General features: G+C 33.9%; 1 protein-coding gene across 3 annotated transcripts in view; it reads left to right on the forward strand.

Annotated features, from left to right (window-relative positions):
* Positions 1-23,092, forward strand: part of FSTL5 (follistatin like 5) — a 673,395-nt gene that overhangs the window by 190,593 nt on the left and 459,710 nt on the right. For all 3 annotated transcript variants that reach the window (XM_021698885.1, XM_021698886.1, XM_021698887.1), the window contains exon 3: positions 910-1,158. In XM_021698885.1, coding sequence (XP_021554560.1) covers positions 910-1,158 — 249 coding nt within the window. The remainder of the gene's footprint in view (positions 1-909; positions 1,159-23,092) is intronic.

A 23,092-nucleotide genomic window follows, 5' to 3' on the forward strand; every position in this document is an offset into this window, starting at 1 on the left:
TATATATATATATATATATATATATATATATATATATATATATATATCTGTGTGTGTCTCTCATATGTGTGTTAGTTTACTGACATTTTTTTACTTTCCAGTTAAATTCTCAAAGGAGAAAAGCCAAATCTGTCTATAAAAGTGTAGGGATTCAAGTTGATTAGTTTGGTTTTAGTACAAGCCTGCTGGACACACCTACTCTTTTCTGATGTCAATGGAGATTGTTAAACTGAATAAGTAGCAAGAAAATTGAATTATTCATGATTTATTCATTTAGTTGAGAAATGTATTAGTGATTGTCCAGTGGCAAAGGTCAAAATAAGAAAAGATCAGCTGTCAGAACCCACCAAGAAGTTTTCAAGACACAATTATTTTCCATTCCTATTTCCTGCTGTATATACATACATGTCATTTCTCCTATCCAGAATTCTCTTAATGTAAAAGTTGACATTTATTTAACATTTACTATATGACAAGGAAGTGATTCCTGCAGATTATTATAGGTAGTACTTTGTACAACTTTAGGAGGTGGACTGTAGTATTACCATCATTTAACGGATGAGACAACTTGGCACAAAGAAGTAATTTCTCCAAAGACATACAGCTAATAAATGGTAGAACCAGGATTTGAACTCAGGCAGTTTAATTTTGTGGATCATTTTCTTAAGGACCACACTACTCATTGGAGAGGGAGGAGAGAGCTACATCACAGGGGAGTAGGAGGGGGAGAATGTTGAGAGTGTTTTCAAAAGGTCATCTACCTGTCTGATACAAGTCTCTTTTGCACAGAGAACAACTGAACCTTGATTATACTATATTTCTCTTAGACTTCTTTTTATTTTATGCTTTGACATGCACATATTATTTAGACATATGACTACAAATGATTTTCCTCTTCTTTATCTTCAGGACTCCTAATTCAGGATGGCCCTTTGGGGTCTTGTGAAAATAAATACTGTGGTTTGGGAAGGCACTGTGTCATCAGCAGAGAGACAGGGCAAGCAGAATGTGCCTGTATGGACCTTTGCAAGCGGCACTACAAACCCGTGTGTGGATCGGATGGAGAATTTTATGAAAACCACTGCGAAGTACATAGAGCTGCTTGCCTGAAAAAGCAAAAGATTACCATTGTTCACAATGAAGACTGCTTCTTTAAAGGTAAATACAGGGTGAACCTAAAGTGTCACCTTCTATTTCTTTCCTTTTCTCAACTACTGCCTTTAAGTTTAAATTCTAGCATGATTTTATATCAGCAAGTATTTAAAAAGGGACAGAAAAAATGTGAGTTTAATTACATCAATAAACAGTAAGTGTATAGAAATGTACACAGATACAATTCTGAATCTCAATTATGAGTACAAAGTTGGCCAAAATATGACTCAAATTTAATATAGCTTACAGCATTGCACCATATGGCTTCCCAATCATGGCAGTTATCTTAGGACACAGGGAGGCCAATTCAGTCAACAGGCCAAATCCACCCAGTAAAAAGCACCTGGAGTGGAATTGAGTGAATAGTGAATGCCAAGCCATGCTGTGATAACATCGCATTTCTTCCTGATTAAAAACGATGGGTTTCAGTTTGCACCACATAATTCAGATTATATGGAACCTGTAAATGCCCACTGAAATAACTCTGAAAAACTCTGCTAAATTTAATTAGTAAATCTGGGATTACAGTAATTTGAAAACCTAAAAAATATTGGTATTCACTTTCATGGTACTCAAAACAATTGGTTACTGTTTATGAAAAAGTACTGCTGAATTAGTAATTTGAGAAATTATTTTAACATGCTATATAAGTAAATAAATCATTGAACATTTCTAATGTCATTTATTCATAAACTTATTTTGTCTTTATTTGTTTCTACTGGAGAAAATATTTGCTTATTCATAGTCATAACCCAGACTGAAATACAGAACTTCCCTCATTCAAAAAGTTAGTGATCAACCTGATTTCTAGTCTTCAATTGATTCCTATCCCATTTTTTCATAATTTTCCTCAAGCTTATTTACATTTAAGACTTGTCTGATATTCCAGTAAAATGACTAAAAACTTTCATTTTTCAAACATGGTAGAATAAATAAAATATTATTTCCAAGGTGATAATAAAATGATACAGAGAGTTTTTCAAATGATATAAGGTGCAATACTCTGTAGTCAGTGTGGCTACTAGAAGCCCATTGATATAATTGAAGTAAAATGATAATAGTTTCTTTACCACAGTGAACTATGTGCAACTTGAATTCATGCACAGAGTATTTTATATCAGGTTCTCTTCTTGTACAGAAAGAATAGCAGTTGCTTTTGTTTCAGTTCGATTTATTCCCTTCTATCAAATCTATTTTACAAATAACTAAAATTAATTCTATTAGCATGTGCTTTAAAACTCATGAAAGTGTATTGTGTGTGTGTGTGAGTATTTATTCTGTCATTTTGACATGAGATGCTATGTTGGCAATACTGCTATATAAATAATATTCTATTAAGGTAATTTAGAAACATTCTCAAAATGAAGTTTTGTCCAACTGACACCCAGCAATCGATTATGTGGAAACATATGATATTAAATAGCATGTAAGAAAAAAAAAACCACTTGGTGTATTTTAATGTTCAACTTTATTGCTGGATGCTTAGGCATACTGCAACTCAATATGTATATCAGTATGGACATAGATGAACTGGATATAGCTAGGAATTTTGTCTTCCTGTGAGTTCATAAAACAATGGTTTGAAAAACTTTTGTGTTTCAGACTTATACTGAGTATATTTATCAAATCTATGATTGTTTCAAAATACTTTCTCATCATATATAAGTCAAAATACTTTCTTATCTCATTATACGTAGCATTAAAATTTCATTTATATTATCTGGGTTAGTTACCAAGGGTTTACACATTTCTCAGGTCTCAGAATTTGTGTCTTCTGCTTATTTATTTTGGGATTTTGCCTAACACATATCTACCTCACAAAAGAACTTCGCTTCAGCAGAAAGGAACTAAGTGATATACAACAAAACAATAAGTGGCCTGTCTTATGGGTGTGCACATGGCCAAGTTTTAGGTGTAAAACAAGATTCATTATAGCTAAAGGACTGACATGGTTGTGATGGCCAAAATTAATCCTTGTGATTGTGAACTTTATTTTCCGTAGAATGTCTGCAATTATATTGTTTCCAATAATGGTCCAATGGAAAAAGCAAATCAAAATATTAAGTTCAAGAACTGCTAAAAACTTATGTTTAATTACATTTTTTAATAGAAAAAAATCAAACTAGATAATAAGAATGAGTTTTCCTCCGCAAAAAAGCATTTCATATTTTAGATCTAATAAAAGGTAATTATGTGGGGTGCCTGGGTGGCTCAGTCGGTTAAACATCTGCCTTCTGCTCAGGTCATGATCCCAGAGTCCTGGATTGAGCCCCAGGTCAGGCTCCTTGCTCACTGGGGAGCCCACCTCTGCCTCTCCTCCCCACTCCTGTGCTCTCTCTCGCTGCCTCTGTCTCTCTCTCTCAAATACATAAAAATCTTTTTAAAAAAGGTAATTATGCAAACCTTAGAATAAAAGTCAACAAACAAGAACCTAGAGACCAAACCCAGGTTGCAGTCCACTTTTTTTTTTAAGCAATGTGTTATTGGAACAGAGCCACATCCATTTATTTAGGAATTTCCTTTGGGCGTTTTGCAAAACAAAAGGAGAGTTGAGTATTTATAACAGAGGTAGTGTGGCCTGCAAAGCATAGAAAACATTTCGTCTAGTCTTCCCATAAAAAGTTTGTTAACCTCTGTTTTAAAAGATTACCAGTGCCTTAAAATTAATTTTTAAAAATATTGAAAGATCTTTTCTATATCTTCTTGGCTATGGTGGTAAATATAGGGACCTACTCGTGTTCCATTTGAATAAAAATAAACACATACCCAGAAACAAATTGATACATGTAAAACAGGAAATCTGAGTAAGATCAGTGGATAGTGTTAAAAATGATATCCTGGTTATGATATTGTACTATAGTTTTTCAAAATCTTACTATTGGTAGAAATTGGGTGAAGGGTACATGGAATCTCTATTATTTCTTTTAACCCCATATGACTCTACAGTTATCTCAAAATAAAAAGAGTAATGCAGAATAACTACTGGAAAAATATTAGCAAATACTTAAGATAATTTTAAAGAAAGTATGGTTTGCATTATCATTAATTATTTCAACTTTAAGCTAAGTCTTATTTCACATATCAAATTTATCAGGTTTATGTTTGCCATTTATATTTAAACTTAATAAAATGAATTATATCTGTACAATCATGTTTATTGATTGTATTAAAATTAAGATTAGAGTACAAGTTAAAGAGATTTATATCTATATTTACATTTACATCTTTATATCTATGCATATATTTATGCTTATAACCATATCTATATAGCTCCCTTCTATTATATGTGTTAAATATTTAAATGCCGCTATAGTATGCTTAGCATTTACTATTACTAACTCTTAAATAGAGACATGGATTCACTAAGAATTTTCTTTAATGATTTATGATTTGTGGAACTATAAATGAAACATATAATAGATCTAGGAGTATAGCATCTTTAAATTTATTTCTAGTCACATTTATGTGATTACAAAGAAACTGGCTAAAATAGGATATAGAATATTGTAGTATTTGATTATTGGCATCAAATACTTTAAGATGATACTTGATATATGTTGGGGAGGAAAGAAGTTTTCTCTACTTTTCTAAATTCTTATGGCTGGCCTCATAATCAAATTGACATAAGACAGGTAAGAAGGGAAAAAATAAATTTAATTACATACAAATAGGGCCCCATAAGAATATGAAACTCATTGACAGGGAATTGAGGTTTATATGCGTCCTGAAGTAAGAAGAGGGTAAGGGTCTGGGACTTCAAACTGGAGAAGAAAATTCACAGGGAGATGGAAGAACTAAGGTTTGGTAAGCAAATGTTTGCCATGTCTTGCTGAGAAGTTTTCCTTATGTTAAAAAAAAAAAAAAGTTATCTTAAGTAATAACTCTCTTCTAGGTATAGGCCCCCTATCTAAATTCTTTTAGACAACTATGGGGTGGGGGTACCAAAAAGCTCTTCTTGAGTCTGTAGGGCCTTTATTGTCTTCAAATAAGATTGTCTGGAAATAATCCTTATGCCAAAGCAGCACATTCTGAGGTGAACTGTACTGAACCCCATCACATAGCATAAGACATTCTATTTTTGTGTAGTGTCTAGCTATTTCTTGTGATGGCAGTTTTGGCTTAAAGTCATCTCCCATCCTCACTCCACCCCCAAAGGACTTCTAACTTCTGCAATTCACATCACTAATAACAAGTATAATTTTCTCTCACCCTGACTCCAGGTCAGTCTATCTTACGCAGCAGAATTTACTCAGAGAATAAATAGAAGCTAGAGTAAGAAACTCAAGATACAACCTATGCCAAAATGAATAAGGAATTAAACCTTTTATGAGAAAGTCAATTGAACAGAAACCTTTTGCCATTTATTGTGCTGAGAATAAAACTGCCATAAAAGCAAATGTTCTGTGCACTTAAATGTTCATCACAAACAATAACAACTTGGGAAATATGGTTTTTATGGCTATGTGTGCACTATTTGAATGAGATCCGACATTGTGTTTTTTTTCTTTGGTATAACCTGGAGAGACTTTCATATTCCATTTTTTAATTGGTTCTTTTACCTGATTTCTTTTTAAAGATGGGACTCATAGAACTTGGGCTAGAAAACTAAGCTGCCAATGACACAATGATATTTTAAAATATAATAGTAATTTCTGTGTTAATACATGTGGGATTTTAGATTACCTTTTTATTTATTTTTGAAGGGAGGCTTTGTAAAGCCTCTGTTTTATGTCTAGTCTTTTATGCCATTTCATGAAAAATAGTAATCTTGATAAATATTTAAACTTTGGAAAATAATGAACAGCTATTTGTTTGTTTTGGTTTGGTTTTTGGTCAGTATTAGCCAAGTGCAGGATGGTAGTGAAATTAATAAATTGGACAACTACAAATATGCATTAACTATTTAAGACCATAATGCAGACACAGAAACTCTAGGTCTCTTGAATGCCCTCAGTACACCCAACATTAAAACCAATTTGATTAATCCCCAAAGTTTGGGTGGATTTACAGTAAAACTTCCTGAATTTGGTGATATAAAATTGATTGAGTTGTGTTTCACTTTTAAGGTTTATCTCACATTTAATGTTTAATCAAAGTTAACAATATAGTTTTGTTGCCACTGTAATCAAAATATGAAATATAGAATTCTATGTATTGCTCATTACATCTATAGAAATCATTGTAATGTGTGCACTCAGAAAGTTACCATTTGTTATTAAAATCATACCAAATGTTTATTTCTCCTCTGATTTTTGAAAACTCTGTAACGGAGTCTGTAAACATTACATATTACATGGACTTACTTTCCACTTATAGATAGATAGTAGATAAATGATAGATTTTACATAGAATATGAAAAATGATCCAAAAGAAAGAGATTTAGATACTGACTACTTAACAAGTGCATTAAAAGATATTACCGGAAAGTACTGGTTATAATAATAATACATTGAATATTATTTATTTCAAAACACTTTCATAAGTATTATATTATTGTTTCACCATAATAACAAGCCAATGTACTATAGAGAAGGCAACAAGACTAAGATTTTAAAAATGGCCTGCCAACACTTGCATAGCAAGTTAATGCTACTGGGATAAGAACCAAGAGATTCTGTCTTCTCCTATAGTGCACGTATGTTCCAAATATTCTGCTGAAATATGTAATACCATGATATCTTGCTTGCTTATGATTTTTAAAACTTTACTTTCAATAGTGATTTCCATGAATATGTGACATTATTTAGAAACATTCTTGCTCACTGCAGTATTTTAAATCATGCATTTGATACAGTTCTTAGCCAACTGAAGAACATAGTAACAGATAATAATTATTTAAGACTGTAACTTTTATATAATAACTGTGAACATTTGATTTGCAATAAATTCTCAATTTGAATCTGTAAAGCCATACATATTTTCTTTTTAGTCAAAAGACTGGTTAAATTATTATATAACTGAATTTTCCAGGTTATAATAGGCTAATATATGGTAGTAAATTTTCTGATTGTCGATAAGACTACTTAAAAAATAACTAACTTGAGTTTAGAAATATATTTATTATTAGTTTCTTGGTTGACATTTGAGAAGCTATCTTATAGTCACCTTCCTCACAGATTTATTTTAAGCTGATTTTTCTTATCTTAGGCTGTAAATAGAATATCTATTAGATATATGACAATATTACTTTACTTCCCTACACCCCTGCAAAACCCCCAAAATTTTAGAGAATAAGTGCATTTCTTGAAGCATTTAACTTTTGTCAAATTTTCCCATTTCTTTCCCCTCTTATGAGAACTAAATTTAACATTCAAATACATGGATAGTCTTACTTTGTTTTTATATATTTTCATGTGATATCATTTTTCGTCAGTTTCAAGTTATAGAATAAATATTTTAGTTTAACATTTTATTTCATGTTTTCTATGGATGTATGAATATTCCATTAACAGTTATAAGCACTATATTCAATAGTGACAGAAAAATGAGAACACTTTATACATTTTATTACTTCAAATAATTTTTCTTCTCTCTTGAGACTTTAAATATTCTATCAGTCATTACCTCTCACTGACACCTTCACTTATCATGTTTATTTTCTCAGTATGCTATTTTCAAATGCAAAATGTGACATTCTGTAACTTACAAAGTGAAGAACATTTTATGGAACCATTGTTTTTTAATGTAGTTAAAATTTCTTTAATATTTCTTTGCAAAAATAGGATAATGAAAATCTTTCCATTGATTATACTCAGCATATATAATTGGGACTAAAATGTTCTAGAAAATGCAATTGAAAATTTTTCTCTATTAGTCTGATTTATATTTCACTTTTAAAATCCTTTCTGGGGGTGCCTGGGTGGCTCAGTCGGTTAAGCATCTGCCTTTGGCTCAGGTCATGATCCCAGGGTCCTGGGATCAAGCCCCACACAAGGCTCCCTGCTCAGCAGGAGCCTGCTTCTCCCTCTCCTCTCTGCTTGTGCTCTCTCTTGCTATGTCAGTCACTATCTGTCTCTCTCTCAAATGAATAAATAAATAAATCTTAAAAAAAAAAATCCTTTGGGAGGGGGTTGTGCCTGTGTGGCTCAGTCGGTTAAGTGTCTAACTCCTGATTTCCGCTCAGGTCATGATCTCAGGGCCATAAAATCGAGCCCTGTGTTGGGCTTCACGCTGGGTGTGGAGTCTGGTTAAGATTCTCTCTCTCCCTCTCCCTCTGTCCCTCCCCTGATCTCTTGCTCTCTTTCTCTCTCAAATAAATAATAAATAATAAATAAATAAATAAATAAATAAATAAATAAATAAATAAATAAAAGAAATCCTTTCTGAAGTGTGTCAATAGATACTTTAGAAGACATTTGAAAACCTATTAATAATAAAAATTTAGAACCAAATGGGAAAAGTGGGAAACTTTGTCTGTGGTTATCATCCAGATAATTATGTGGAAAAAATATTTGTAGGTAATCAATTGAAGAAAGGAGATTTGGCATTTTCCAGCACAATATAAGGCTAAGGTAATTAACAGTGCTGCTCTTTTGGTTAAGCAAAATATAAGGAACTTCAATTAATAAAAATTCAAATTAATTTGATACAATAATATGCAGTTTGTTTTTAGTTCAAGACACCACATCATCTAGCTATAAATTACTTACCAAACTCATAGTTACGATAGAGGGTGGTGTGTACTCAGACAAATGTGAAGCATTTCATGTGTTCCCCTATGTGATAATCACTTTAAAGATTTATTTCTACATGTTTCTTTCATCAATATATGAATTTCCAGTGATTTGTATAATGTCTCTCTGAAAGTCTCCCCCCAAAATCTAGGCATGAGTTGTGATTACATTTTGTCAGTATTTTTTTCCTCTTGACGACATCTAAAGAGATGTTGAATAAGAATTCATTAGTACAGGGCGCCTGGGTGGCTCAGATGGTTAAGCGTCTGCCTTCAGCTCAGGTCATGATCCCAGGGTCCTGGGATCGAGTCCCGCATTGGGCTCTCTGCTCCTTGGGAGCCTGCTTCTCCCTCTGCCTCTCTCTCTCTGTCTCTCATGAATAAATAAATAAAATCTTTAAAAAAAAAAGAATTCATTAGTACAGAAAAGCAAGGTGTAAGTCAAGAGGTCAATTTGTATCTAATTGTAGTTGCCCAAAAGAGAGAGAGATGATGGTGGTTTGAATCAAGGCGACAGAAGTGCCAGTGGCAGTACAAAGTTGTCTGACTATCTGACACACTTCCCTGGGGTGTGGACATGGAGTTTATGGGAATTAAAAAAATATAAGCTAACCTAAAAAAAACCTTGAGGAGTCATTTACGGAAATGTGAAACACTGGGGACTCACACTTTTGAAAGTGGATGTGAGGAGAAAATATATACATATCCATATGCATTTAAGATTAGTTAAATTTAAATCTCTTTTAGACAAGCAAGGGAAAATGCCATTTATTCAGTTGGATATGTGTCAGGAAATCAAAGAAAAATTTGGAGGAAAGTATGTACATATAGGATTTATAAGTATATTAATAGAGAGACAAGGCAAAGGACTCCATAGTTGAGATGAGCAAGAGAAGGAGTGCATGTTGGGAAGCAAAGAGTGCTGGGGATAGAAGTATATCGCACTTCAACCTTCAGAGATCAGGAGATGGAGAAGGACAAGTAAAGCAGACATATACATAGTCTTCAGTGATAGGGGAGGAAAACCAAGAGAGTATAGATATATAGAAGCTAATTAAGGAAGTTTTTATGGAGGACAGAGTAATGAGCTGAACTAAATGTTGATGAAACCAAGTATGAAGGAGATTAGGAAATGACCTTTGATTTGGTTAACTTGGGTAAGAGAGTTTGTGAGAGAAAATAGGAGCTGAGGAAGTAAGATAGCAAGCACTTTCCAGATAGCTCATTGGAAAAGTGTTTCTGTAAAGAGAAGCAGATATATGTGTGCATATGTAGTGCAGATATACATAGTGATCAGGAGAGAGAGACATGTGGATGGGAATAAGAGAACAGAGAGAGGAGTTAGATTTGACTTTAGATGAGAGCATGGATTCTTCATCCATTAAATAGAAAAGGATTAGAAAACTAAGCACTTTTAGGTGCAGGTATATGGACCTATTTTATGATGTAAAAGTGTGTTGTTCTTATCTGCTTACATATGTATATATGCATATACATTCAAATGTAGAGATGCAACCAGATAAGAACACATTACTTCTTATATATTTCATATGTTTCTTATAAGAAGTAAGAAATGAAGCATCAGTTGAAAGTGACAGAGGAAAAGGTTTTGGAGATTTGAGAAAAACAAACAAAAGAGTTTGTGAAAAAATAAACAAAAACAAAGGGAGAAAAGACTAAGGAAATATGGTAGGATTTCCAGCAGTTTTGAAGAACTATATATCTCTGCTCATAAATTTAAAGTGAGAGGGCTCCTGGGTGGCTCAGTTGGTTGAGCGACTGCCTTCGGCTCAGGTCATGATCCTGGAGTCCCGGGATCAAGTCCCGCATCGGGCTCCCTGCTCAGCAGGGAGTCTGCTTCTCCCTCTGACCCTCCCTCCTCTCATGCTCTCTCTCTATCTCATTCTCTCTCTCAAATAAATAAATAAATAAAATCTTTAAAAAAAATAAAACAAAATTTAAAGTGAGAGTAGTCTTTTGTGTTTGTATATTTTAGTCAGCTGCTTAAATTAAGGCATCATAAAGATGAAAAATTAGGTTTAACCAGGACTTCACCCCCACCAAGAAATAGATGAGAAAAGAGTCCAAAGCTGTATTTTCCATATCTTTCAGGGGCAGTATGATTATCTTATCTCTGCTTTTTTGTGTATACCTCCTCTGCTATCCAGAGATCTTTTGCCTCAGCTTGCATATAGGCAAGAATGAATTCCTCAAACATCTCTACATTCTGGAAATTGTATCACATATTTTGGCTTAACTTCTTTATGCTAACATTCAGTTTACATCTGTGCCTCTTAGTTAAAATTTCCAGTAATTAAATCTGTTTATACTAGTTAGCCAGGTCATACCTTTCCAAGATCTTTGGAAAGCATATAGGCCTATAATAGCTGTTTTATTTCAATGGCTCTCTACCTCTCTGATCAATTAGCAGTGACTGTGATGAGCATGGGGACAAGATCTATATGCATATCTATATCATATATATCATCTATCTTTCTATCTCTGTCTCTATCTCTATCTCTAACTCTATCTATATAGATAGATATTTTGGAAAAAAGAGGGACAATTGGCAAATAATTCTCCAAAACAGAGTGTGGATGAGAAATGACCTTAAAACATATCTAACATAATATCACTTTATTATTAATTCTATAAGTCAATGTTCTTGACAGTAGAAATTGCTTTGTTTAGCTAAGCAAATTATTTGAAAATTTGAAGCAGCTCAAAATTTTCTAATGTTTCTACATTTGAACATATTCTGTTTTTCTTTTTTTTTTTTAAAGATTTTATTTATTTATTTGAGAGAGAGAGAATGAGAGACAGAGAGCACGAGAGGGAAGAGGGTCAGAGGGAGAAGTAGACCCCCCACTGAGCAGGGAGCCTGATGTGGGACTCAATCCCTGGACTCCAGGATCATGACCTGAGCCGAAGGCAGTCGCTTAACCAACTAAGCCACCCAGGCGTCCCATATTCTGTTTTTCTATATGCTTTAATCGATCTGGCTGCCAATAATGTTGGAATATAGACTAATTTAATGTGGATATTTCTGGGGTTGTTGGCATTTAATTCATTTTTGAAACATTTTTTTTCCCCAAAGAAGAAAGTGCTATTAAAGATTCAGAAAGATGCATGAGCATTTCATGAATTTAATTGATCATTAGTGTAATTAATGATATTACATATGCTTGATTAATTTTATAAATGCTCAAAATGTTACATGCTTGTCAAAAGACTTCAGGTAATAATTATTGTAAAATATCTGTAGAAATAAAATATATCCATATGTACACCATGGATAGGTATGTATAGGCAAACTAACTATTCACAGTGATTATTTATTGACACCTCATTCTGTGGCAGACCTACTCTTAATGCTGTGTCCAAAAATGGAAATGACAACAGTTCTTATTTTTGCTAACTGGGTGGAAATGAGTGGCTAGACAAATCAATTAATGACCAATGATGATTTCCACCATTTCTGGACTCATGATCTGAGGTTAGATTAGCATCTGCACCTAATATTCAAGTACATGAAATTATTCTGTGTCAAAACAAACATATTTGCCCTTTGTTTAAGTGAAACATTGTTTTTTTCCTCATAGGGTGTATGTGCCACATTACATCCAGTTGTTGTCTACGGACATTTAGGTTTTTTTCTTGGAGGTTTATTGAGTATGAGGTCCAAATTAAAAGAGGGAACCCTGTGGGGCACCTGAGTGGCTCAGTCGTTAACCGTCTGCCTTCGGCTCAGGTCATGATCCCAGGATCCTGGGATCGAGTCCCACATCGGGCTCCCTGCTCAGCGGGAAGCCTGCTTCTCCCTCTCCCACTCCCCCTGCTTGTGTTCCCTCTCTCGCTGTCTCTGTCAAATAAATAAATAAAATCTTAAAAAAAAAAAAAAAAAAGAACCCAGAGAACCTAATGCCACATATGTAGTGCATGGCATATTTTGACTCCGTAAATATTCCAAGGAGGAGAAAGACATTTGGGACTACTTGTTGACATTATATCTCTCAGGTCATTAGACCTTTATCTGCCCTAAACAAGCATAGAATATTAACACTAGAACTCTAGCTTTCAGGTGGAGATTTTATGCCTTATCAAAACCCATTTCTTTTGTGTATTCCCACTTCTACTTATTTTCAAAACAGACAAATGTATGTAAATTAATTATATAAGACAAAATGATTATTGTTTAATTTTCACTTGAAAAATGCTAATAGGCTCACATCAACTGCACTTTTAGTGAAATATAAAGGAACCTGTAGGTTGGTATGGGATGTGTTTTCCAGTGTTCAGAATAGTAACTATGGCATTTAGCTGTGATGACACTCTCTAACACATAAGAGTAGGATTTGGGGGTTTAATTAAATTTATGTCAAAATTACTTTCAAATCCTGGGGAAAAATATGCTTGAAAAATACAGCACATGTTTGGCCTTTAAAAATTTTAACAAGTGGAAACATTTACATGACACATTGGCACAATCTCCATAGCTCAGAAACAGCTAGTATACAACATAGCGACAGCTTTGTTCATTAATTCCATAGTAAACATGCACACCGACTCCGGTATAAATTTGTCAGTGCTGCGTCTACATCCACAAGAAGTAGCAGGCATGGAAGTGAGTTTCCCCTCCACATATCAATAAATATGTGAAATAAAGATTATGCCATGCCCTTTCTATGTAATTCTAATTATTTCAACATCAGAATACCACAATAAATAAATAAATAAATAAATAAATAAATAATAAATAAACAAATAAATATCTTATTTAGACATCCAGACATTATACAGCAAGCAATAGGGAGCAGAAGGTTAGTATATTTGACCCCAGGTTATCCTAAATATTTAGAAAAAAAAAATTTAAGATTTTATTTATTTGACAGAAAGTCAAATTCCCTCGAGAGAGGGTACATAAGCAAGGGGGGTGGGAGAGGGAGAAGGAGACTCCCCACTGAGCAAGAAGCCGGATGTGGGGCTCGATCCCAGGACCCTGGGACCATGACCTGAGCCGAAGACAGACGCTTAATGACTGAGCCACCCAGGCGCCCAATATTTAGAAAATTTATTGCAGGTGTAGAAAGTGGTTTGTTACTCAAAGCCTCTTGTCACCCTACCCCTCCCCAGGCCTCCTCGCCTCCGGGACCAAAGGATTCACTGTTCTCTGAGACTTGAAACCAGTGGCCCTAACAAGGAAAAACAATAAGTTATTACACTGTGACTTTTGGAAGAGGCCAAGGCATCAACCCCATTTATAACTCAATCTCCTGACCCTCTTCTTAAGAAAAGCTCAGAAGGACCAAACTGTTAAATTCATAAAAAGCAGCCTCTATTCCAACCTTATTTCCAATCAAATTAAAGTGAATGAATCAATTTGAGCTAGAGCCTTTAGCTATTTCAAAAATGTATCTTCTTTTCACCAAAGTGCTTAACTTGAATTCCTTTGTTTTTGTCATTCTACTGCTGTCATTTTTCCTACTCCTGGATATCGGCACAGTCTCATTACTACATCTTATCAATGACAACTAAGAATGAAGAAGGAAAAGATGGTCATCATTAATGGTATCAATGAGCATTCATAAGATGTGACTTGGCTGGTTTCTTGTCATTTTCTTGGGGCACTTAAGTATGTGTTTTCCTTAGGACACTCAAGTCTTTTTTCCCACTTTTCTATCACAGAATCTGTAAATCTTTTATACTCTCTCAGGAGCTTGGAATTTTGACTCTTTGAACTTATCTCAGGTTTGCACATGTTGGGCTCTAATTTCAGAGTTCGTATGTCAACATCATAGGTTAAAACATTGTCCAAAGGCAGGTTCCTGGAAGCTTTCAGTCTCAGCCACACTCTGCGTCTAAAAAAAAAAGCCTCTCTCACAAACCTGTCCATTCCTCCTTCTCTTCTGCTTGGCTGTGTTTTGAATGTTCCGTGTCCTCTACAGTCAATAAATCTCAACCAGGACTCTACTAGTCCACTCCTTCAGGTCTTACTCGTTTTGAATATCAGTGGCAAAGGTTATACCTTTCATTCTTACCTACCTGTGCATCCCCAGTGTCTCCACATCAACAGAGAAAACAGTGTTCTGTGGGGGTTTTGTTCTTCTTTTTTTGCTTCACGTATTCACTAATTTTGATGATAATCTTCTTTCAAAATAAATGTGGTTTGTGTGCTTTATATTCACATTTTAAAAAGGCCATTCAAGGGTCTCTTTCCTGATCACAGAACCTCTGTGATGTGGTAGCAGCATCTCTAGGTAAACACACAAATTTCAGTTATTTCTGACCAAGTACCTATTACACATGAAGTTTCATAGCAGATAGATTTTATTGTCCAACAAAATTGTCTATGATAATTACATATAAGGTTAACAATTTTATTAACTTTAAAGGAGCTACATGTGAAATAACATCTCCTATAAAATGAAAATTACTTAGCAAAATGATCATTTTTTCTTATTTATTATAAAGTGAATTTTTTATATATCATGTTTTTTAAAGTACAGTATCACCCAACTGCCTATTATTGTGATAGACATATAATAAATTCATAATAGGAGACAAGAATTAAGTAATTTGAGTATAAATTGAAAAATAAAAGATATAAGTACATATATACACATTTATATGAAACTATAAAATGTACAGTAATATTGTTAATCTTTATTGTCCCACATATTATAACAATAGAACAATCACTTTTTCAAAGACTGCCATTCGTGTATACATCTATGCCACAGTACTTGACCTGTTGAGGATCCAGTGATTTTTAGCATGCAATATCAAATTAAATGAGCAGGTATATTTATTTTTATTTTATTTATTTTTTTTATGAAGTGAAAATGTTAGTGTATTTCATGGGGTTTTTTTGTGGTCTTCGGTTTTCTAAGAATAACATATAGTCATCCTTTGTTGGTCTGAGTTTCTGCTGAATGCCAAACCTGGTCCCACCCCTTTAAAATAAAAAGAACTTCAGGGGTGCCTGGGTGGCTCAGTCGGTTAAGCGTCTGCCTTTTCGGCTCAGGTCATGATCTTGGGGTCCTGGGATCGAGCCCCACATCAGGCTCCCTGTCCAGCAGGGAGCCTTCTTCTCCCTCTGCCCCTGATGCTCCCCCTCTTGTGCTCTCTCTCTCTCTCTGACAAACAAATAAGTAAATAAAAATCTTAAAAAAGGACATCTTAAAAAAAAGATTAAAAAATAAATATTTAAAAATAATTTTATATAAATTGAACACTAGTAGTATTGCTTTGCATAAATTATGTAAAATAAAGTTTCAATAATAAATTTTCTTATTCTGAGAAAAGAAGAATGAGATATTTTAAGTAATTAACTCTCAGCACTAATCAATAATGGGTTGAATTTTGAGAAAACAAACTTCCTATTTTTAATTATCAAATCCTAAGGCACTTGAATAAATTAAATTGTGAACCAATTTAAGAATGAACCTCTTGAATCCTTCACTGTGTTAAGGAAAAATCATCACATTCATGTTGTACACCTGTAATTTCATGCTAAGATTGATACTTAACTGCCAAGAACTGTGAGTTTAAAAGTGACAGAATTGGGGCCCCTGGGTGGCTCAGTTGGTTGAGCGTCTGATTCTTGATTTTGGCTCGGGTCATGATTCAGGGTCATGAGACGTCAGGCCCCACACTCGCAGAGACTGCTTCAGATTCTCTCTCTCCTTCTCTCTCTGCACCTCCCCCCATTCACGTACTCACCCCAATGAATGAATGAAAAAATAAATAAAATCTCTGAAAAATAAAAGTGACAGAATTCATCAGAATTTTGTCTGCTTGTGAATCTAAATTAACAGGTCTGGAAATTGTAATGAAAGTTGAGAAAACTTATTTCTTGAAGTTTTAGAATTTGAGACTATTGACAAAAGTGAGCACTGTTTTTTTTCATATGGGACTTTTCTAATGCATGTTAGGATATTCAAGGAGATGTTTCTTTTTCTTGACTTCTTTCCTCCAAAATTTGGCTCTTGAGTTTGTCTAGCAATACTGTTTCTATCACTGTCATAAAGTTGCCTTTTACCTCCTGCTATCTTTACATGATTGAAGCAAGGACTGAAGACTTGGAAGATAAATGACGGGACCAGAGTAACACTTTAAGCGTTTGGGTGGCCAAGGATATGCAGTGTCTGAATTTCAGCTAATTAGTGATTGATCTATGCACCTTATGCTTTTGGAGAAAAAAAGCTAAGTATACTTTGAGAAAATGTGCATACTATTTCCCCAAGACAGACTTATTGCCTATAGCTATACATGCACACACACACACACACACACACACACACACGCCTCATGCCCTCAGTAAAACACTGATGTCTAATTTGGGGGGAAATCCAGTGTGACATCAATAATTGAGCTTTCCGGCTTTTGATAAGAATTTTAAAAAAATATTGAGGTATTATACCTAAGATTCATGATGTGTGACTGTAGTTGTTAAAAAAAAAAACAAACAAACATATTCTACTAAAGGTTTATTATAGTTACAACAAGGGTGTTTTAATCCATTATACCTAAAATGGAGTAGGAGTAAAGAAAAAATAAATGAAAGGGTGGTTTCATGTAATAATACTTGAGGATATGAATAAAAAAAGGGTTTCTCATTTTTCTTATTTTTATGGGACAAAGGTGTAATGGCTTTTGAGGGGTCTAGAAAAAGAAGGTTTTTAAAAATTCTCTTTATGCCAGAAGGAAATGAAAATTATGGTTGAATAGAACACTTGGGGCCAGTCACATCAATAGTGTCTTTTAAAATGTGTTAAAAGTGCTGGCACATAAAATGAGGAGGGAAAGTTATAGAAGACTTAATAACCTCATCAAAAGAAAAAAATGAATGAACTACATGGAAAAAAAAAATGTTAGAGCTGGGATTTGATATCCCGGAGGAATAACACCTATTAAAACCATCACAATAAAAATCCTGAAAAGGTGTTTAAAATAGTGTACTGTCAACTCTCACTAGGGTGAGTAGCCTGACTTTGCTGATTAATTAGACCTCACCATTCCCACATCTCAAAACAGTTATCAAAATCTTAATATTGGTGGGCAAGCTAGCAAAATGTAAGAAAGCAGATATGAGAGTAACAAGGATTAAATATATTCACAAAATGTATTCTTTTGGAAATTATTTAAAAAAGAAAAGCTTTATACATTAATCCTTTTATCCTCAATTTAATAAGACAATTCATTGAAGATGAAGAAAAAGAGAATCACTGTTACATTCAAATTTAACCTTATTGCCTTTATCTATTATTTAAATATGCACATGTTCCCTTATCTGACCGTTTAAATATTATGTATTAAAAAAAAAAAACTCGACTACTATAGGAAACAGAAAAATACTTTGGCTAAGTCTTATTAACACATGAAACATGTCTGTGGGATTCTCCATCTTCTCTTAGTGGACTTGAATAATTATTTATCAGATTAGATATCATATGATTTTATATATTTAATGGATTTTACAGAGTGTCTTTTAGGTAGGTACAATAGTCATTAAACTTAATAAAATCTAGGCAAAATACTGTTTGTATAATTTATAATTGGTAATAATATTAAGTTGGTAGGTATTTTAAAGGACTGAGAACAATTAAGTTTACCAGAATACATGTAACAGAGTATATATAGATAAAGAAACTAAAGATTGGAAATATTCCATATATATACTCATCTTTAGTGGGGTTTAATTTATGTAAACCTAGTCTTACCCTAGGTTTTTTTTTTCCTAACCACATATCCATTTCAAAGATCAGAATAAAATTTATAAAATACAAAATTATGTTACTCTCTCTCTCTCAAAACACCCCAAACGCATTTTGATTCCCCAAACAAAATGCAATGTTTTAGCCACAATGTAGAAGGTTTCATGTGATCTGATCAATATCCGTATCAATGTCCATCCTCTTTTATAAGTCTCCCTAACTGCTTACTCATTTCAGCCTTCAGATCTATTTTCATTGACACTAAAACACAGCAAGCTTGTTCCTACCTCAGGACCTTTACATTTCCTGTTTTTGAGCTACTGGTAATGTTATTCCTCGGATCTGTGCATGGCTCCTTCCCTTACTTCATTCAGCTCTCATATACCACCTCCTCACGGGATACCCTTTATAAAATACCTTTTGATATTATCTTCAAAATACATTAAGTATTCTCTACTTAATTTTCAAAATACAAAACATTTTAAGTATACATTTGAAACATTGCCAGAAATGTGACTATCAATTTATGTCTTTTTTTTTTTTTTTTTTTGGCAGGCTTTACTACTAAAATATAATCTCAGTGAGGGCTGGGACATTTTTCTTGTACATCATCTATGCTAAGTCTAGAACTGAGGGAGTCCCTCAGTTAATATGTGACGAATGAATGAATGAAGGGATGAATGAACACATATTAAAAAATATCCCTTCAGATGCCTTTAATAATAACAATAAAAGTGGTGTAAGAAAACAGTGACAGACTATGAATAAATTAACTGACTTCTAAAGAGTTAAATAGCACAGATAATATCGAACATATTTAATAATTCCCATAATCTCTTTACAATTGAGAATTGTGCTAACTAACCACATAGAACTAGCCAAATACCACAGTTCTACTGTTTTGAGTGTATTTGCAGCTTCTTATGTTTCAAGGTATACACAGACAGCTTCGGCAAGGCTCAGTGTCCACCCATTGCTATCCTTATTAAGGGTTTTCTGTTCTTTCTGAGAATTCATTATTAATCGCTCTTTTGGTTGTTCCTGCCACTCCCCGGGCTTCATTTATTATGTGGTTTTGTTCTGTGACTCTCCAAATGTGTCTTTTGTGGACGACATGACATGCTTGTTCAACTACTGTTTAAAGCGGAGGTTTTCTAAACTCAATCTACAGCCTCACTTTTGCGTTCCTAGATTGAGAACTTCGGTGGTAATGCTGTTAACATGTTTTTTAAAATGTGGAATCTCATGGGCAAGTTGCTTTGGTGTTTTTTTGTTTTTTTTTTGTTTTGTGTTTTTGTTTTTGTTTTCACAAAAGTCTGGCTACACTGAAGAAAGGGTTTACTTGTCTCTGGTTTATTTACTTGTTGACATATATTGTCTGTTTTTCTGTTTTTATTTTTCCTCACTAAAATGACATTCCATGAAGTCAGAGACATTTTTTTTTTTATTTTTCATCAGTATATCTTCAAACCCTAGAACAGTATCTGACACATGGCAGATGTTCAATAAATGAGCATTAGCTAAAACAACTAGATGAATAGGAAGAGAGAAGCTTCCTGGAAGTTCTACTGTGACTGGTAGAAGAATTTTAGACCTTTTAATGACACCTATGTTTGAATGTATCTGTTAACAACAGCTTTCGGACTTGACAGAAAAATCCAATGAATTGGTTTGAGCAAATAGTAGAAAATTTAGTGGTATATACAATTAAAATTGCAGGAGTGGAATACAGCTGGATACAGAGGTTCTAATAACATCCTAGTGTGTCCTCTGTCCATGTCCTTCTTCTGTTCTCTGCATCAGCTCTACCTGAGAAGCAGGAATAGACATCTCAGCAGACATTTTCTCAAGTGTCTGCAGAACCTTGTGACTTCGTTTTTCCTAGTTTCCTGTCCAATGGAAAGATAGCTTCTCTTTCACACAAATTCCAATGAGAATGTTAGTTGACACAGTTGGGTTATATATCCCTGATTCTTTGCCTACTGCCTCACTCCCTATGCCAGGCATGCTTCAAATATTAAATATGGAATTACTCCTTCCAAGAGGATATAGAATGGAGGAAAGTATCTTCCTAAAAGAAAACGGAAGTATAGGTAGCTGAAGAAAGTGGTTGGAGATTGAGCAGTGATGGACACCTCAGTAAAGGAGATAAACAGGTAGCAAATAGTGTAAGATGCTCCACATCATTTTTCATTTAGAAATTGCAAATATATATAACAATTGGATACTAATACATGCCTATTAGAATGGCTAAAATAAATAAATAAATACACCCCTAAACTGACAATAACGAATGGTAGTTTGTTTCTAAAGGACTTGATACAAACTTAAATTTGACATAAAATGGAACCCTTCAATTTGCTTCCACTTATTGACTTTTGCATTCTGGTTGTTTAAAAAATATAAGAATTACACTTTACACTTGAGAGCTTGTACTAATTAAAATCTCAAGACTGAATTACACTTTCTTGCAATCTGAATATAAGAAGATTGAATTATTTACTTTGTGTTATCTGTGCAGGTACCATAGACCTGATTTATTGCTGCTCATCGTATTCAATCGTAGATTAGCACTCCGAATATTCAAAATGTAAACACATCTTAATAATTGTTAAAAGTCTCCTGAAAGCTAATATCTGATTGAAAAAATAAGAGGGGCGCCTGTGTGGCTCAGTCATTAAGCGTCTGCCTTCGGCTCAGGTCATGATCCCAGGGTCCTGGGATCGAGTCCCGCATCGGGCTCCCTGCTCAGCAGGAAGCCTGCTTCTCCCTCTCCCACTCCCCCTGCTTGTGTTCCCTCTCTCGCTGTCTCTCTTTGTCAAATAAATAAATAATATCTTAAAAAAAAAATAAGAAAGCATATGTTGGGTTGATAGATGCAGATTTTAAAACATAAATGTAGACTAGTCAGAAGTGTACCCTACTGTTATAATATCCAATGCTTCAAAATTTCAAACTCTCTGACCCCAAATATTTGAAAGTTTGACAGTTTCTTACAAAACCAAACATGCTCTTACCATATGACCTAGGTATTTGTCCACTTGAGTTGAAAACTTACATCCACAAAAAACAACAAACTCTGTACACCAATATTTATAGAAGCTTTATTCATAGTTGCCTCAAACTGGAAGTAATCAAGATGTATTTTAATGGATGAATGGATAGAGTACCATATCCATATGATAAATACATATATGCATATATAATATAAATATGAATATAAGATATAGATTAAAATTTTAAAATACATTTATATTTATTTCATATATTTCAAATATACAAATGTATGTCTAACATAAATAAAATATATTTATATATTATATTTATTTTTAACGTGAATTTCATAATATTGATAAAATACAATAAACATATAACTATATAAGCATATAAATATGTATATTTATATATCCATAAAAATAAAAAGAAATGAGGTATCAAGCCACAAAAGGACTTAACAGAACGTTAAATGCATACTGTTAAGTTAAAAGGATACACACGGGGGTCGCCTGGGTGGCTCAGTCATTAAGCGTCTGCCTTTGGCTCAGGTCATGATCCCAGGGTCCTGGTTCGAGCCCCGCATCGGGCTCCCTGCTGAGCGAGAAGCCTGCTTCTCCCTCTCCCACCACCCCCTGCTTGTGTTCCCTCTCTCGCTTTGTCGCTCTCTGTCAAATAAGTAAAATCTTAAAAAAAAAAAAAAAAGGCTACACATGGCATGATTCCAACTATATGACATGCTGGAAAAGGCAAAACTATTGAGACAGTAAAAAGATTAGTGTTTGTCAAGTACTTAGAAATGAAAGGAGGAATGAATGGGTGAAACCTAGGTGATTTTTAGAGCCCTTGAAACTATTCTGTACGATAATGTAATGATGATTACGTTATGCTTTTACCAAAACCCATAAAACTGTACAACACAAAGAGTGAAGCTTAATGTAAACTATAGACTTTAGTTAATAATAAAGTATCATTATCAGTTCATTAATTGTAACAGATACACCAAAGTAAGGCGAGATGTTAATAATAGAAGAAAATGTAGGAGTTGGTGGGTAGAAGGACCTCTCTGTACTACGCAATTTCTCTGTAGACATCAACTTTTCTAAATATCAGCCTATTAATTAAAACAACAACAACAAAAACAACAACAGCTTTTCACTGTAAGTTATAGGAATCTTGCCACAAAGAACTTAGGAACTTTATTTTTATTATTTTTTTAAGATTTTTATTTATTTATTGAGAGAGAGAGAGAATGATAGAGAGAGAGCATGAGAGGGAGGAGGGTCAGAGGGAGAAGCAGACTCCCTGCTGAGCAGGGAGCCCGATGCAGGACTCAATCCTGGGACTCCAGGATCATGACCTGAGCCGAAGGCAGTCGCTTAACCAACTGAGCCACCCAGGCGCCCGAACTTAGGAACTTTAGTTACACAGTGGATACCTACAAAAAAAAAAAAAAAGAGTGAATTACTTTCAAAAATATATAAGCCATTAGAACATATATTATTTAGTATTCCCCCTGTTACCTATTATAAATAAAATGAATGAAATATATAATTTC

The sequence above is a fragment of the Neomonachus schauinslandi genome, chromosome 2 (assembly GCF_002201575.2).
Source record: "Neomonachus schauinslandi chromosome 2, ASM220157v2, whole genome shotgun sequence".
Taxonomy (NCBI): Eukaryota; Metazoa; Chordata; class Mammalia; order Carnivora; family Phocidae; genus Neomonachus; species Neomonachus schauinslandi.